The sequence below is a fragment of the Panthera uncia genome, assembly GCF_023721935.1.
Source record: "Panthera uncia isolate 11264 chromosome B3 unlocalized genomic scaffold, Puncia_PCG_1.0 HiC_scaffold_1, whole genome shotgun sequence".
Classification (NCBI taxonomy): Eukaryota; Metazoa; Chordata; class Mammalia; order Carnivora; family Felidae; genus Panthera; species Panthera uncia.
Genome location: NW_026057582.1, coordinates 131,445,654 through 131,461,278, shown reverse-complemented (window position 1 = coordinate 131,461,278; position 15,625 = coordinate 131,445,654). Strand labels below are relative to the sequence as shown.

Genomic DNA, 15,625 nt, shown 5'->3' with positions numbered 1-15,625 from the left:
AAAAAAAAAAAAGTAAATAAACACTTAAAAAAAAAAAAAAAGAATATGCAGTTTATGATTGGCTGAACGGGGAGGCAAAAGCACCCCCATGGGGTCGGCAGGCAGGAGTTCCCTCAGCACCCCAGCTCCCCACTTTGGGCAAGTGAAGCCCATAAAGTCATTTTGATGGAAGGTGTAGTTTCAATAATGTACAAAAAGAATTAGAGTCGTGAGATGTATTGCATACAGGCCCCAGAAAGAGTGGGATGGTGGGGTGCACAGTGGGCCAGGCCAGGGGCATTCCCTCATCCCAGATCGTGAACGGGAGACAGACGGTGGGGTGGCAGGCACTTATATATAAGGGGGTGGAGGTGAAGGTCACTAACTCTTCTTTAGGCTCAACTCTAAGGATTATTTCAAAAGGTACCTTGGCAAAGCAGGAACTTAAGGCAGGAACCCTAAACTTGAGTCCTTACCTGAATGTCCACAGCAGGGTTCTCATAATGTAAAACGCAGCAACCCAGAAAAACTAAAGTTGGTTTTCTCATCACAGTAACTTCCAAAGTTTTATAGACTTTGACCATATCATCTTTGGGGTTTCATCTTTCCACCCTAAAGCTCTTAAAGAACAAAGCAGCCCAGCTTCTCAAGGAAGTCTTCTACCTGGGTGATTACTTAACCTTTCTACAGTTCTGCGGTATTTTTCTCTAGGGCAAAGTCGTAAAACCGCCAGGTTTGGGTACAGCCCAGGGAGAATCCTATCTTTGGCTTAGCTCCCAATGCCATTTCTGAAAGCATTTTAGCACCTTCTGAACACTGGGTCCTGCACGATCGTTATCCCACATTTTGCAAAGACCCCCAAGATCCCATTTTGGGGCTATCAACAGACTGGACAGAGTCCATTTTGCTATGATTTGGATATGTTCTCCCATATCCAACTGAGGCCTGATGTGGGATAACGACCACCGCCCGAAGCTTAAATATGCATTTGCTTGCAAACTCGTAAGCTTGTCCTCTAGCTTATCCACTATTTGTTTTGCCATTTGTTTCCGGACCCTTCAATTCATCCACAGGCCTGGAAGCATCTGAGCATTCGCTCCTTCAGATGATCTATGGACATTTAAGCTAAGTCTGGGAGCACCAGCGATCCTTGGGGATCCCCACGGTTTATAATTCTTCATCCAGAAAAGTACCTGATTATCCCATCTTTTGTTTCCTGTCTCTGAGGACAGTTCCAATCTGTGGTGATTCCCCCCACCTTCCCCACCCGGCACATTCTGGAGCGACTTAACTATTGCGAATGACCCCCGGGGTGGAACTTAGTCGGAAGGAATTTTGAAAGTCTAAACATAATTCATCCCTGGGTTTCTCCCTCGTCTCCGGGCCTGTTTCTACCTCCTCAAAGAATGCTAATAGATTTCTCCGGTTTCATGTTCTCTTTTCAGGAAGTGTGCTGTGCTCTGCCCAGTTCACTGGGACTTTAAAACGTGCCTGGTGATATTACTTTCTTAGTATACGTTCCACAAAGTGGCTATGAAAAGGGCCCCTTCCTAGATGGGTGGGCTCCCTTTGTGGGCAGGGAGACCAGGGTTGTATGCCCTTGGGCGCAGGCCCGGTGTGGAAGCTCAGTGCGCATTCTGGCCACCGGGACGTGGCTGCCATCTTTAATTACCCCTGCTCTGCTCTGTCCAGATGGTTGGGGGTTGGTGGCCATAGAGTTTCCTTGACCTGTTTCCATGACGATTTAGGAGACGGCCTCTGTTTGCTTCTCTTCTTCCCAAGCATTTGTGAGTCTCAGACTCTGGCAGGGAGGGACCCCTTCCCTGTAGGTCTCAGAATGTCTTAGTGTCCTCCTTCTTTGGCCCATCTTGTTTTCTTCGCTTCTGCTGCAGGCTTCCTTTCCTCTCTGTGTGCTTCTGCGCTGCCTCCCTCACCACGAGGGATGCTTATTCTTGGTAAATAAAATGGAGAGATTGTACTCCAATATTTTAGTGGTGTTTTGAAATAGAATTTCCTGACATTCCACCAGCTCTCTTTAGGAACTGAAGAAGTAGCTCACTTTTTCTTTGGATTCTTTCTTATGACTTTCATACATGAGCAGATTTTATTTGCTCTTGGACATGGCTTTAAATGTACGTGATCAGATCAGTAACACTGTCTTCCCCCACACAAGGCAGATTCTTTTTATTTATTTATTGTGTTTCTGTTTTACTCACTCAAGGAGCACTCACCAAGTACTTGAACACTCAGCTCTGGGATTGGGGGGGGGGGCGGTGGTTGGGGATTCTCACACGAGCAACAGACAGTCCTGGCCCCCTCCTGGCAGCCCAGGGGAGCAGTCAGGTGTAGAGCAAATGATTTCCACTACCATGTGCTCAGAACTCTGAGATGGGTGTTGATGCGCTTTCTCCGTGTCTCAGGAGCTGAGAGCCCTGCATCGATTCCCCGTCATCCTTACTGCACATCAACTAGGGCCTTTACAGAACGGGTGAGTGTCTCAGAGTTGGTGTGCGGGGGCGGGGGGAGTCTCTGTCAGGAACTTCCTTAACAAACAGGACCACCGACGGCAAAGATTGGTGACATCCACCATTGCCATCAGCTTCACCCTGTCTGGAACACCTTCTGTCAAACTTCCACCTGTTAGGAATCTACACAGACTGTCCCATGGGCTAGCATTTCCACTCATGATTCCAATTTCGGGAACAGAGCCTGGAGCACTGGCTGGGCTTGGGACATCGGTATGGAGTGGCCCCCTTAGAACCTCCCGGAAACTCACCCCTGATGGTAGGCATGGGCACAGTCACTGTGCTGGGAAGATATACCAGGAATTTTTTTTTTTTTTAAAGAAAATGCTAGAAGGAACAAATTTTCTGGGCTTTCCATTTCCTTCTGTCTAGCATCAAATTTCGTAAAAAAATTCAAACAGCAATATAGGCACATGATCCAAACCAATCAACTTCCTGTCAAATGAAATTAGGTGACTCTCCCTGGAGGCAATAACTATTAACAGTTTCATGTGCATCCTTCTAGATATTTCCATGCGCATGTAAGCACATATAAAATCAATCAGCCTAGCTCATTCGCTATCATTTCGCCAAGAACGATTAGCAACCTTCTGACTGCTCTCTCCCAGTAGGTATTTCCTGTTAAATAGTGCTGTGAACTCCCCCATCATGGTAGGAGCTAAGCAATCAGAGAAGAACTGAGATCACCAGCCAAGGAGGATTGACAGATATACGTACAGACAGATTGTATCCTTTCCTCTTCCTGGACTTCGATTCCCGTTTAAAGATGCTTATTCCGTCCCCTGTCATTTGGAAGTCAGACAACTCACATCTACCCCCACTTACACTGCGGAAGGTCAGTAACCTGTCTGAGGTCACCCAGCTGGCTGGGTGGCAGAGTGGGGTTTGGGCGACTCGCGGCTGTCACACTACCTCTGCTGAGCTCACCAACTCCTCCCAGGCTCAGCGATGTCACGTCTTCCCTCTGCCTCTCCTAACCCCACTCCACCTTCTGTGTTCATCTTCTCGCTCAGACTCCCTCTGTGTCGTCTCTGCCTAACCCAGGCTGGGTTGGAGCCCTCCTGATCGCCTGCTAACAGTTTCTGGCGGTGCATTTCCATGGTCTTTGGATTTGAGCAGCCCCTCTGCCTTTCCTCGCCTCTCTTTCTTGACTTCTGAGTTTCTCAGGAAACGCTTGGAGAAGCCAACGCGTTTTCTTTTGATCTGTCTCCCACTTCTCCCTGCAGGGGTTACAAACCAGTGTATAACTGGAGTGTCACCTACGAAAGTCTCGCTTCCTATTGGGTCTCGGGACTGTGACTCTGGCACACACCCACCATCTGGTCCACAGCTTACAAATTCTTCTGCCCACAAAGCCAGTATGAAAATGATAGCATTTGTGAAGTGCTTAATTGTCAGTGTCGAGATTGAGGCTTTCTAGACATTGCAGTGGATCTGGGGAAAGAGAGAGACGGGGCATTTGGGGTGGCTCCACCTCTAACTTTGTGGCCCCTGAATGTTCTGTCCTGTTTCTGGACCCCCAGACGCCATTGCAATCTGCAGAACTGTGGCCTGGCCGCCCAGGAGGGGTCTCTAGGGATCCGGTCAACTGGTGTTAGCTCTGTAACTAACTGGCTTTGCCTACACCTGACTCCAAGGAGCCATTCTGGGGCCTCCTCTGTCACATTTCTGGGTTCCCCAAGTAAAAACGTGGCTGAGCAAATTCTTCAGCGATAATCCCCAGCAATTCTACCCTACACCTGAAACCATGCCTTCCGAACATGGAATAACCTCTTGTTTTAAAGAAACTTTTGGGTAACCATACCAAGAAACACCAGGTTCCTGTAATGGAGAACAGACCACCCAGTGTTTACTTCTCCCCATTCCAGAAAGTCCTGGGGAGAATAACCAGCTTGGAACCATTTATTCACCAAATGGCAACTGTCTGAACTGACAGGGAGTCTGTCTCTCTCTCTCTCCACCAGCAGAAGGCTGGAGTATTTGGATTAATGAACAATTTGGTGCCAAGCACGAATACCATAGACATTTAGCAATAGGAACAGATAACCAAGTTATTCATCAAATTCAAAATTGTTTAGAATGGCTAATGCAAAGCTGAAATACCGAAGATCCCTGGATGATGGGAGGTGGGGACGAGCGCCAATGCAGAAGCAAGAACAAATGTGTTGCTTTATGTGACAGCCTCCTCCTCCACCGTTGTTTTCTTTTTTGCATTTGTTGGAGGCTTCACTTGGACGTGAGAGAGTCAATACAGCCTTCTGGCTAAGAACATGCCATCTGAACACCGACCCTTTACATCTGTTAAGTGGGGATAGACTTTAGCTCCCACAGAGGGTTCTTGTGAGGACGTAAATGAGTTGACACAATATAGACAGACCACTTAGGACAGATGCCTGGCACAGAGTAAGTGCTGCTAAGTAGCTGACAACATCACGGACAGGAACCATTGTCTGGATTATAACAGAATGTCTACTGTGCACCCGATTCTGCTAGAGTCTTCGTACATGTGGGAACTGGGGGGAAATCTGCAGAATCCCCCAAGCACTCTTGGATAACCTTGACTCCTGGGTGGGTTCTAAGTGCATTACTAGTTATATGCAAGTTCTGTTGAGCAACCACTAAAACACAAAGTCTCCCACATAACCGTTGAGTCATCTCAACTGTGTGGCGGGCACAGTTGTCTCCATTTCACAAACGAGGGCACCGAAACTCTGGGAGATTAAGTGATTTGTCCAAGGTCACTAAGAATAGCGAGGGCAGGGAGAGCCTCAGAACCTGGCCTTGTGATGCCAAGTTCAGTGTTTCCCCACCAAACTACAGCTGCTTCACATCTCTTCTCGTGTTCACCTGGCATTTACTTTTTTCTGTTGGTCAAATAATATGCTCCATTTATAGAATGGTGGGTCATGTGTTAGAAATGAGAGTATGTCTGGAGATACGCTGTCTTCCAGAAACAAAATTTTCAAAATGTTTTCAGAAAAGAACAATTTGCCTGAACAATCTCCCCCTCCCCTTTAAAGATTTAGGAAGTTGAAAGAGTTATAGAATTCCTTTCCTTTCTTTAGGATACTAAATGGTATTTGGGGGGCAAGTTTTCATAAAGTGCTTAATTGGATGTAGCCTCTGAATGACAGGTAAATATTACACAACAGGATATTTCGATAAAACTATCTATAGTCTCAATTCATTGCAGTCCTTTCAGATAACAAGCCATTCAGACCGTGTCTCCAATTCAAAGCCGGGCGGGCTCCTGCCCCTAGAGATTGGTCACTGACCCAGAAAGGCAGGCCTTGGGCGCCATCTTGGCTTGGGTTTGCTTTGTCCTCATTGACTCCTGGCTCAGGCTCAGGGGAGGTAAATATATTTCTAACTAGGCCTGAAGTCTGTAGATTCTGCCAATAGCATCCATTTACACATAAAGAAATCAGACACGTGGACTTTAGGGATCTCCTTTCTTTTTCCTTTTTTTTTTTTTTTAATTTTTCTTTTTTCTTTTTTTTTTTTTTAACATTTATTTATTTTTGAGACAGAGAGAGAGAGCATGAACAGGGGAGGGTCAGAGGAAGAGGGAGACACAGAATCCGAAACAGGCTCCAGGCTCTGAGCTGTCAGCACAGAGCCCGACGCGGGGCTCGAACCCACAGACCGTGAGATCATGACCTGAGCTGAAGTCGGACGCTCAACCGACTGAGCGCCCCAGGCGCCCCCGGGAATCTCCTTTCTTAACATGCTCTTAGCAGAGGAAAATAAAAGCAAGCTAAAACCCTCACAGCAGAGAAAAGGGTGGCATTGGCTTTTCCCTACCATATGCTCTTGAGATACGTGAAGATACAAAGCCGAATGTGTGCTTCAGGATAGGAAGGTAAGCGATTTTGAAGTCAGGATTCTGAGTATCAGACTATTTTCGCGGCACAAAAGGACATGAAGCGCCATAAATTAATGTCCCGTGATTCCCTTGTTCTGAGGCAAAATGACCTAGCAAACTTAGCAGTGGGGGGGTTACTGGTGGGTCTGGACCTGTGAAGAGATGCCATCGTGAACCTCATAATGTCTACAGGTAAGCCTGGCCTCTGCGCTCTATATTTCTTGCTGTTTTGCCTCTCTTGCATAAATGGAAGCCCATCTGGGAAAATGCAATTGCATTTAAAAAGTCTATTTATTATTTATACTCTACCGCTTTCCATAACGGATATTAAATTAAATGTAAATGAAAGTACACACCCAAATTTCCAAACCCACGTTAAATCGTATTGTTTCCAAGCTACCAACTGGGTTGAGGAAACCCTACAGCGTTTATGGCTCTGTGGGGGGGATACGCATTTCCATGTGCTTTTCTGGTATGAATCTGTCAAATGAACCCTTGTCAAGTGGGGCACGGGAGGTGAGCCACAGTTCAACGACAGACCGCAGGAGAAACTAAAATGGAGACGTTGATTATTCACAGATCTAGACAAAGCATGCCGCATACCTTGAGGGGCCATGTGGGGTGGTCAAGGGAGGGTGCAGGGAGAGAGGCAGGACTGGGGCTCATGCCTTTATTAGGGTCCACGGTAGAGCGTTTGAGGGTTTCTGTGCTGAGGCTAGATCGGTCAATTCAGACCAAAAGAGTGGGCTTCTGGGGAGCCCCATGGGGGTCTTTTCTAAGGGGTGCATAAAGAGAAAGGCCTGGGAGGTGGGGGAGATGGTTTATCACGGGGGCCGTGGGGGACGTCATCAGGAGTTCCATTTGCATCAGGACTCTGTGGCTGCTATCTAGGGCATGCCCTCGCACGAGGGGGCTCTGGTCAATTTAAGATCCCCACAGGCCACGTGGCCAAAGCAAACGGCTGCAGAGACCGTAACACCACGGAGTAGCCTAAAGTCTCCGTATCCAGGGGACATATTCTTATGAGAGCAATCCGTTCTCCAGGATGCCACTGACAGTGTCGGGAGCTGAAAATGGGCACTGGCAGCAAATCTCGAAGTCACTTTTGCCCAGCAGATGGCTTCTGAGCAAGCCTCTTTGAGAGCCAGTGAAACAGCGTCCCGGCAGGGGGGTAACTAGCAACATCTTGGGATCTCACGAGAGGATCAGACTCTGACAGAGGATAAAGCTTTGTGGAAGTGTGTGGAACAATGCGGTATTATGGTTTAAAAAATTGTTTTTCAATGTTTACTTATATTTGAGAGAGAGAGAGAACGAGAATGAGTGGGGGAGGGGCAGAGAGAGAGGGGGACGTAGAATCCGAAGCAGGCTCCAGGCCCCGAGGTGTCAGCACAGAGCCCGACGGGGGGGGGACTCAAACTCACAAGCCATGAGATGATGACCTAAGCAGAAGTGGATGCTTAACCGACTGAGCCACCCATGTGCCCCAAGGTATCATGGTTTTTAAATACCTGACTGGAGGGAAGAGATCCACGTGGTACAGATCAGTGAAACGTATCAAAAACTAGCAGGAGACTGAACTCTGAGGTAGAGCGTCTGCGTTGTGGCCGACAAGGCTCACCACGAACGTTCAGGAGGCCACCGGGGCAAGTCGTTGTACGTTTGTGCGTTTCCACTTAATCTCGTTTCAAAAAGTCATCAGGGAGAGAAGTCCTCACAACTCCAAAAGAGGATGAAAAAAATAGTCTGTGTCCATCTTCAGAGGAACAGCATACTAAGAATAAAATAACCGTACTGAGACTCTTATCGAGGACTTGGCCAGAGTATCTCTGCTCACGAGGGCACAAGAGCTGAGCATTACCAGGAAACGAGCCAAAGTGTTGCTGTCAACCAGGCAAAGACCTGGAGTGGGAGAGTTCCCGAAGATGGAAAAATGAAACATACAAAGTGGCAGCCACAAGGGCTGGTAATTACTAAGCAATGCCTCACAGATGCAAATCAGTAAGTTTTAGGGCATTTTTCACTCCTATCTGCTGATCTCTGCTATGCCCCGTGGAGGACACAGAATCTACAGGAATTGGCCTTGGTCTACCAGACAGATGACAGAAGCTTTTGTTTTCAAGTTTTTGCCAGATTTCCAGACTCTGGCAAATCTAGTGTCTTGATTCTAGAAAGTTCTTCACCTCGTGGTGTTGCTTTAAACAAACAACTGGAGAACACGAAGTAAACTCAAGCAGTACTTCTGTAATTTTTTTCTGCATAAACAGTGTTTGCTACACTTGAGTTCTTTACTGTAGTAATCTGGATATAATTTTATAGGTCAAGTAAGTACATAGGGCATTTTTACATCCATCAAGTAGAAGTGCCTTGAAATTTTTTAAATGAGGCTATAAAAGATATTTGCATTTGCTTTGTTAATTTCTGCCCAAGTTTCAAAATTTCTTCTTCTTGCTGCCCTGAGAATTATAAAAGATTTCACATCTCACTCAGTAGGCATTCTTGCCTCGACCCCTAGGCTCTAATATGATACTGCATTTTTTTCCCTGTAAAGTTTATTTATTTTGAGAGAGAGAATGAGAGAGAGAGAGAGAGAGAGAGAGAGAGCACGTGAGTGGGGAGGGGCAGAGAGAGAGGGGGACAGAGGATATGAAGCAGGCTCCGGGCTCTGAGATATCAGCACAGAGCCCAACGCGGGGGTCGAACCCATGAACCATGAGATCATGACCTGAGCGGAAGTCGGACACTTAACTGACTGAGCCACCCAGGCATCCTGATGCTGCGTTTTCTACTCATAGGGTCACACCTGGCTAAGAAACCGGGGATCCTTTTAAAAGATGTTTATTTGTCACCAAGGAGATCGACTTCTGCCTGACCATGTATGCACACTCAGGTGAGACAGTCCTTAGTTTTTCCACTGAAAGGAAAAGAGGCTGAAAATGCACTGCCGTTGGGTCAAAATTAGGAAAACAGGAGTCTGTCCTTTGAATAGGGCTGGATACCAGGCAGGTGGGAGAGTCTGGAGCCTTCCTTCTTCGGGTTAAATTTATGTTAAGTCTGTTGAATGAATAAATGATGCATGTTGTTTGAAAACCCAAGCCATCCTCCGAAAGAGCCACAGAAACACCACTGATGCTGAAAAGTTATTTGAACCTACCTTTGGGTTATTATAAGTCAGGTTCTAGAACAATGATCTTTATGGAGTAGTGCCTTTTCATTTCACAGAACTAACAGATTCACATGAGCCTGCACTGGTTTCTGGTAATCCTAGTTTGTTTATGTTCGGTTTCACTTGGGGATATCCAATCTTCCCTGGATGGCAGACTTCTCAAGAGATCGGTGATCATACCTCCTGAGGCATGACTGAATTTGGGGACCACACGTGGGAAAAGCAAATGCTTGAATTTAATTCATTTGGCAGCAAGGTTGAAGGGAAAAAAGCACTTTAAACCCGCAGAACCTGGGCTATACTTCTCTGGACATCCATTTCTCTAGCGAGATCTAGACGCCATCACTGGTCTGGTGAGCATCACTACAACAATGGCTGGAAAAAACTTCCTGTCCCAATGTCAGGGATGCTCAGTACCTATCATTTTATTCTGCATCTTCATCTAAGAGTTCCTGTATTTGGCCCCACATGGGGTGGCTGGCCGAAGGGCTGGGCCAAGGGTCGTATTAAATAGGAGCCTCTGATGGCTCTACTCTGTATGATCACACACACTGGGGAGGCAGCAGTCACACCTTGTAAGGCGTTTCTTAGCAAAGGTCAGAGAAGCCCGCCTTGAATAAGATGCCGGGTCACTGCAAGACCCTTTCTGTCACAAATCTGGTTATTAAATAAACGCCTGCAAAGGGAGAGACAGCATGGGGGGAGGCAGAAACGCCACCCACCACTCTACATGTCTATTTAGAATGTAAGCACCTGTCTTTCACCTGGAAGGGAAAAGGGAGGGGCAGGGCTCTTGTTAAAAGGAATCTGGGAGGCGCTTGGGTGGCTCCCTCGGTTAAGCTTTCGACTTCGGCTCAGGTCACGATCTCATGGTTCGTGGGTTCGAGCCCTGCATCCAGCTCTGTGCTGACAGCTCGGAGCCTGGAGCCTGCTTCAGATTCTATGTCTCCCTCTCTCTCTGCCCCTCCCCTGCTCATGCTCTGTCTCTCAAAAATAAATAAATGTTAAAAAAAATTCTATCGGGGTGCCTGGGTGGCTCAGTTGGTTAAGTGTCCGACTTTGGCTCAGGTCATGATCTCGCAGTTTGTGAGTTCGAGCCCTGCGTCGGGCTCTGTGCTGACAACGCGGAGCCTGGAGCCTGCTTCGGGTTCTGTGTCTCCTTCGCTCTCTGCCCCTCCCCCACTTGTCCTCTGTCTCTATCAAAAATAAATAAAATGTAAGAAAAAATTTATTTTTATTAAAAACAAAAGGAATCTGGGACCTTCCTCCCCATCACCACCACGAAGAGGATCTCAAGGGGGCAAGGGTCTTCACTGCAGGGGGACCACCGTGCTGTTCTACAAGGAACCAACCTATCCTTTAGAATAGGGAGAAGCTGGCTGGCGTGGCTAATATCCTCTGGCCTGTAAGGTGGCAGCAAAAACGAGCCACAGAGAACGTGGAGCCCGCCTGGGTGTGTGGGTGCTCCACCCAGAGCCTTTGTCCGCTCTGCTGGTCAGGCAGCAAAGTAATTCCCTGTTGTTCCCAGGAGATCATGTCCCTTGTAAAGGGGGCCTGCTTGTCATCTGCTGCAGCAGTGGAACTTTCAGAAGCCCTTTGTATGTGTAAAAAAAAATGCTATTCTGGCCTGATCTGCAAGAGGCCCTTTCCCACTTCTCCTTCAGCTGTCCTCGGTCAATCTCTTTCCTCGGGGTCATGGCTTGAGATTCGCCTGAAAAATCACTCCTCTGTGACGTCCTGGAGAAGAGCAAGGTGCGCGCATGTTTTTTTTCCCCCCTGCGACTGATGCCCGAACAATGGGTGTCCACCTACCGGAAGGTAACATTTTCTGTTTTTGCTGGAGGACCCTAAAGCCAGATGGAGAAGGTGACAGATCTCCTCGAGGTGCCAGCCTGTCACTCGGCACAACCTGTAATTCTGTCCCTTGAGCTTGGTGCACTGAGCTGGGGGTGTCGGGGCGTTCCCGCTCACGCAGACTGTAGACACACGGATAACTAGGATAACCACCCTTCCTGGGAGGGCTCAGCCCCCTCTCTACCTGGCGCTGGAGTCCCGTACTTTGAAAACACCCAACTTCGCTGCGAAAAGGAAGGCGCGGCTTACCATTTCCGCTAGATGGCGCGATTTCCCCTACTCCGCCCTCGAGACACCCGAATTGTAAAATAAATACAACCCAACGCCTTCCGAAACCACAGACATAATAGCAACTCGCAGGCTCCCATTAAAAATCTCAATTTGGGGGAATTGATTCTGCCCCGGAGCAAATCTAATGCAATTACATTAACAGGATGCAATCAAGAATTGCAACTGAGCGCCCCTCCCCGCCCCCCGCTCCAACACACGTCGGTCCTCCCCCTAAATACACCTGTCCCCCTGTTTCAGCTAGTTCTCCCGCGTGAGCCACGGCTCGAGCCGGGCGCGGAATCGTCTCTGTGCCCCGCCCGTCGGGCCCACCCCTCCACTTAGGAACGCCGGGGCCACTCGGGAGTCCGATCCCTTAGCACTGAACCCAAGTCCCGCACCTTCCTGCATACAGATGCTCCCAGTTCAAAGGACCGCTGGGACCCGAGCCCAGAAGGTGCAGCACCGACGCCCCCCCCCCCCCCCACACCCCGGGGGCCGGCGCTTGTCCCGCGGCTCTGCAGCTGGCCTAGGCAGCCAGGCGCGGAGCTGGAGGAGGGGGACCCGGGTGAGTCGGGCCAATGGGGGTTCACGGCGGGACATCCCAGGGTGCGCGGGCCGGGCGGTGACCGCGCCGGAGAAAGGGAGCTCCCAGCCCGCGCACGGTGGAAGAGACGCTCGCCGGGTCTGTCCAAGCACACGCGCTGCCGGCTGCCCGGGGAGAGCATTTTAGGAAAAAAGAGCAAAGACTAAACCACAAAAACTTTACTGCTGCCAAGAGCTAAAGCGATCGAGGCGCAGCAAAGCTCCAACCGTGGACAAGACGGGAGCAAGAAGAGACGCGGGGCTGGAGAGGACCCGCAAGTGCCGGCGGCGCCTCGGGGATGTCAGGGCCGGGTCCGCCCCGCTCCCGGCCCGCGCTTACCTTGGCGGCTGCATGAGCCCCTGCGGCCCGCGGGGGGTGGGGGGGTGGCGCTGGCGGGGCTGCGGGCGAAGAGGGGGTGCCGGAGCGCAGCTCGCGGGCCCCGGGGCAAGGTGGGAGGGGCTCGGCAGGCGCTGGTCCCCGCCGCCCCGGCCGGCTCAGCACCGGCCCGGGGCGCGCCGCCTGCTCCCGGGCTGCATGCCTGCGAGCGCCTGGAGGAGCCGGCCCGGGAGGCAACCGCTAGCGCTTCCCCAGCCCAGCGGCTCGGGCGGCGCAGCCCGCGCTCGGGAGACAACTGCGGAGTCGGGGCTGCTCGGGCCCGCCCCCTCCCTCGCCCGGCCCCCGCCCGCCGCCGCCGCGCGCGGCGTCGAGAGGTTCGTTTGCGCGCTAGGGGAGGGGGCGGGCCGGGCGCCCCGGGCGCGGGCGGGGGGCGAGCGCGGGCGGGAGAAGAGGTGGGGGCGCGTGCTCGGCTGGCCCCGCCCCGGCAGCGGCCGCACCCTCCGGCACCAGCACCCGCACCCGCACCCGCACCCGCACCCGCACCCGCACCCGCTGGGTGGGTGGGGGGTGCGCACGCGGTAAAGTCAAGGCTTGCGGGAATGCACCGGTAAGGGGGGCGCGGGCGGCAAGTGCGGCGACCCTGGAGGCGCCTCCAACTTTCCAAATTTCCCTCGTGGATGCTGCGGAATGCACGTTTTCCATCCTCAGCTCTGTGCTGGTCAGCGGGGGAGTTGCTCTGAGGTTTCTGGAATAGACCGTCACATCCAGAAGAAACGCTTCTCTCTGCGGAGACGCACCTTTGTTCTATTGAGATGTTAGGTTAAGCTTTTTCTTTTAAAAAATGCATACGTATGCATTAAATGTGCAATACACAAACACGTTCTTGTGTACAGTTTTACACCACTCAGGCATATCTAGAGTGAAAAGCGGGCCGTGTCATATCCCCTCCCCACTGCAGCAGCTCCCCAGGGGTAACCTCGCGTCAGCGTGGGCTCCTCTGTGCTTCCTTCCAGTCCCTGCCCTGCGCTCTTACAGGCAAACGCACAGACTGCAAGTGGATTCTCACGGGCTTTTCAAAAGGATGTTTCACCCTGCGGCAACGCAGGCACGCACTGGCGAGAACAGCGGTAAATCTCCGGAGGCTTCCGGAGTTCAGGGAGAGACCCTTGCAGTGCAACGGTAAAGAGCCACCCAATCGCCATGTGCGAATCTGAAACCCCAGCTGGGCCATGAAGTCAGCCTCAACACACAGCTCACGCCCAAATTAGCATTGCACGGTTAGAGAGATTTTTGCCAGTGCGTTTCAGACAGGGTTATGACCTTCCCGTTTGTACAGAAAACAAACTGCCTTGGATTTTGATATGAGAACTTGCATTTGCAAAATGAAAAGGTTCCATCCACGTTAAAACACGATCGTTATTTATGCTTGTGGTCTTGAGGGATGTGGTTTTAACTCAATATTCTGCGTTTTATTGGCCAAAGGTATTGAAATAATCTATGGTTGGGATGCAAATAAATCCATGTGATTTAGCGGGAAGGGATTAGATATTGGGATCGCCGGTTTCTATAATTAGCTCTGGCTGGGCCCCGTTTCTCCCGCTATAAATAGAGCAGTTGTACTCGATGTGGGTGTGCGTGCGCATTTGTGTGCAAATGCGCGCTCCGGCCCTAATAGCCGTTGAAGAACTAATTTCTCCCCACGTTCATCTTTCAGCTCAGCTCCAATATCTCTCCTTTAGGGAATGGCTCCCCCAGCACCCCACGCGTTTCCTGCCAAACGCTGATTTCACCTATTCCTTAGGGTGACCTTTCCATAAATGTAGGTGTCTCCCACCATACTGTAGGCACCATGAGGGTAGGTCATGATCGCACCCCCAGTGTCCGGCACTTAAGAGGCATGCCACGAGATTCTCTGAATGACTACCACCCAGATAGTGGATTTCTTACCGCTCTTCCAAATCGCTTGGCATCTGCAAAAGATCCGTAAGTGGAAGCATCTCGTTTTTACAAAGAAACCTTCGGAAAGTACCCAGCAGGGTTTTCCCATCTTGGGGGACAAAGAGTTGGCTGTCTGGATGAGGACAGACAATTCTTAGTTCAACCACAGACTCTGGATACAGCCCACAGATATTTACCTTGATGAGCGTAGGCTCCCATGGAGATGACAACGAATATTAATGCTGCTCATTAAGTACTTGATTAAGTTGGAACCATGCGTAGGTAGTTACAAGACACACATGAGCACTCAGAGTTAAATGAGGCCATGGGGTGTGTTTAGGGTGCAAATTAACAAATGTACATGCTTTCCACCAACACTCTAGAAACATTCCTAATATAAAGCTCCAGGGGATGCTTGTCTTTCTTTACTGCCGAGGGCCTGGATTCCTTACAAATATGAACAGGAAACAGGCTAACCTGGGCTCAAGTGTTAAAAAAAAGAAAAAGAAAAAAAAAAAAGTAAGGCCATTAAGAAACAAGGGGTAGGGGAAGTGAGTATAGAATGCAGTACAAGAGTCATGTCTGTATCAGCTCCTCTCTTGTCCCACACGCAGAGTTGCCAAGGGAGAGGTTAAAATCTGGCCTCACATTTATTTTTGTTATTTTTTTCATGTTTATGTTTTGAGAGAGAGAGAGAGAGCAGGGAAGAGGCAGAGAAAAACAGAGTTACAGAATCCGAAGCAGGCTCCAGGTTCTGAGCTGTCCGCACAGGTATCCTGACTCAGGGCTTGAACTCATGAGCCCTGGCCTCACATTGTTGTAGGCAAACGGGAGAGCTGTGGCTTCCACCCTTTCTTGGCCTCTCTCTCTCTCTCTCTGTCTCTCTCTCTCTTTCTTTTTTTTTTAGGTTAGGGATATGTGCAGTGGCTGGATGTATCTTCAGGCTGCTTCTGGAAGCCCTTACTCCATGGGGAGAGCGTTAGCCTGCCGAGAAGGGCACAGTGATCAGTCCAGCCCTTGGGGCTCCAGCTGGTGGAACGAGGCACCACACCCACTACCAGGGTGTGGGCTGATCTGCTGTCTCTGGCTGTTTCAAATACAGGGTGGCG

General features: G+C 50.0%; 1 protein-coding gene across 1 annotated transcript in view; it reads right to left on the bottom strand.

Annotated features, from left to right (window-relative positions):
- Positions 1-12,851, bottom strand: part of RGMA (repulsive guidance molecule BMP co-receptor a) — a 50,951-nt gene extending 38,100 nt beyond the window's left edge. The window contains exon 1 of the mRNA XM_049614053.1: positions 12,582-12,851. Coding sequence (XP_049470010.1) covers positions 12,582-12,595 — 14 coding nt within the window. The 5' untranslated portion in view covers positions 12,596-12,851. The remainder of the gene's footprint in view (positions 1-12,581) is intronic.
- Positions 12,852-15,625: the final 2,774 nt, after the last annotated feature.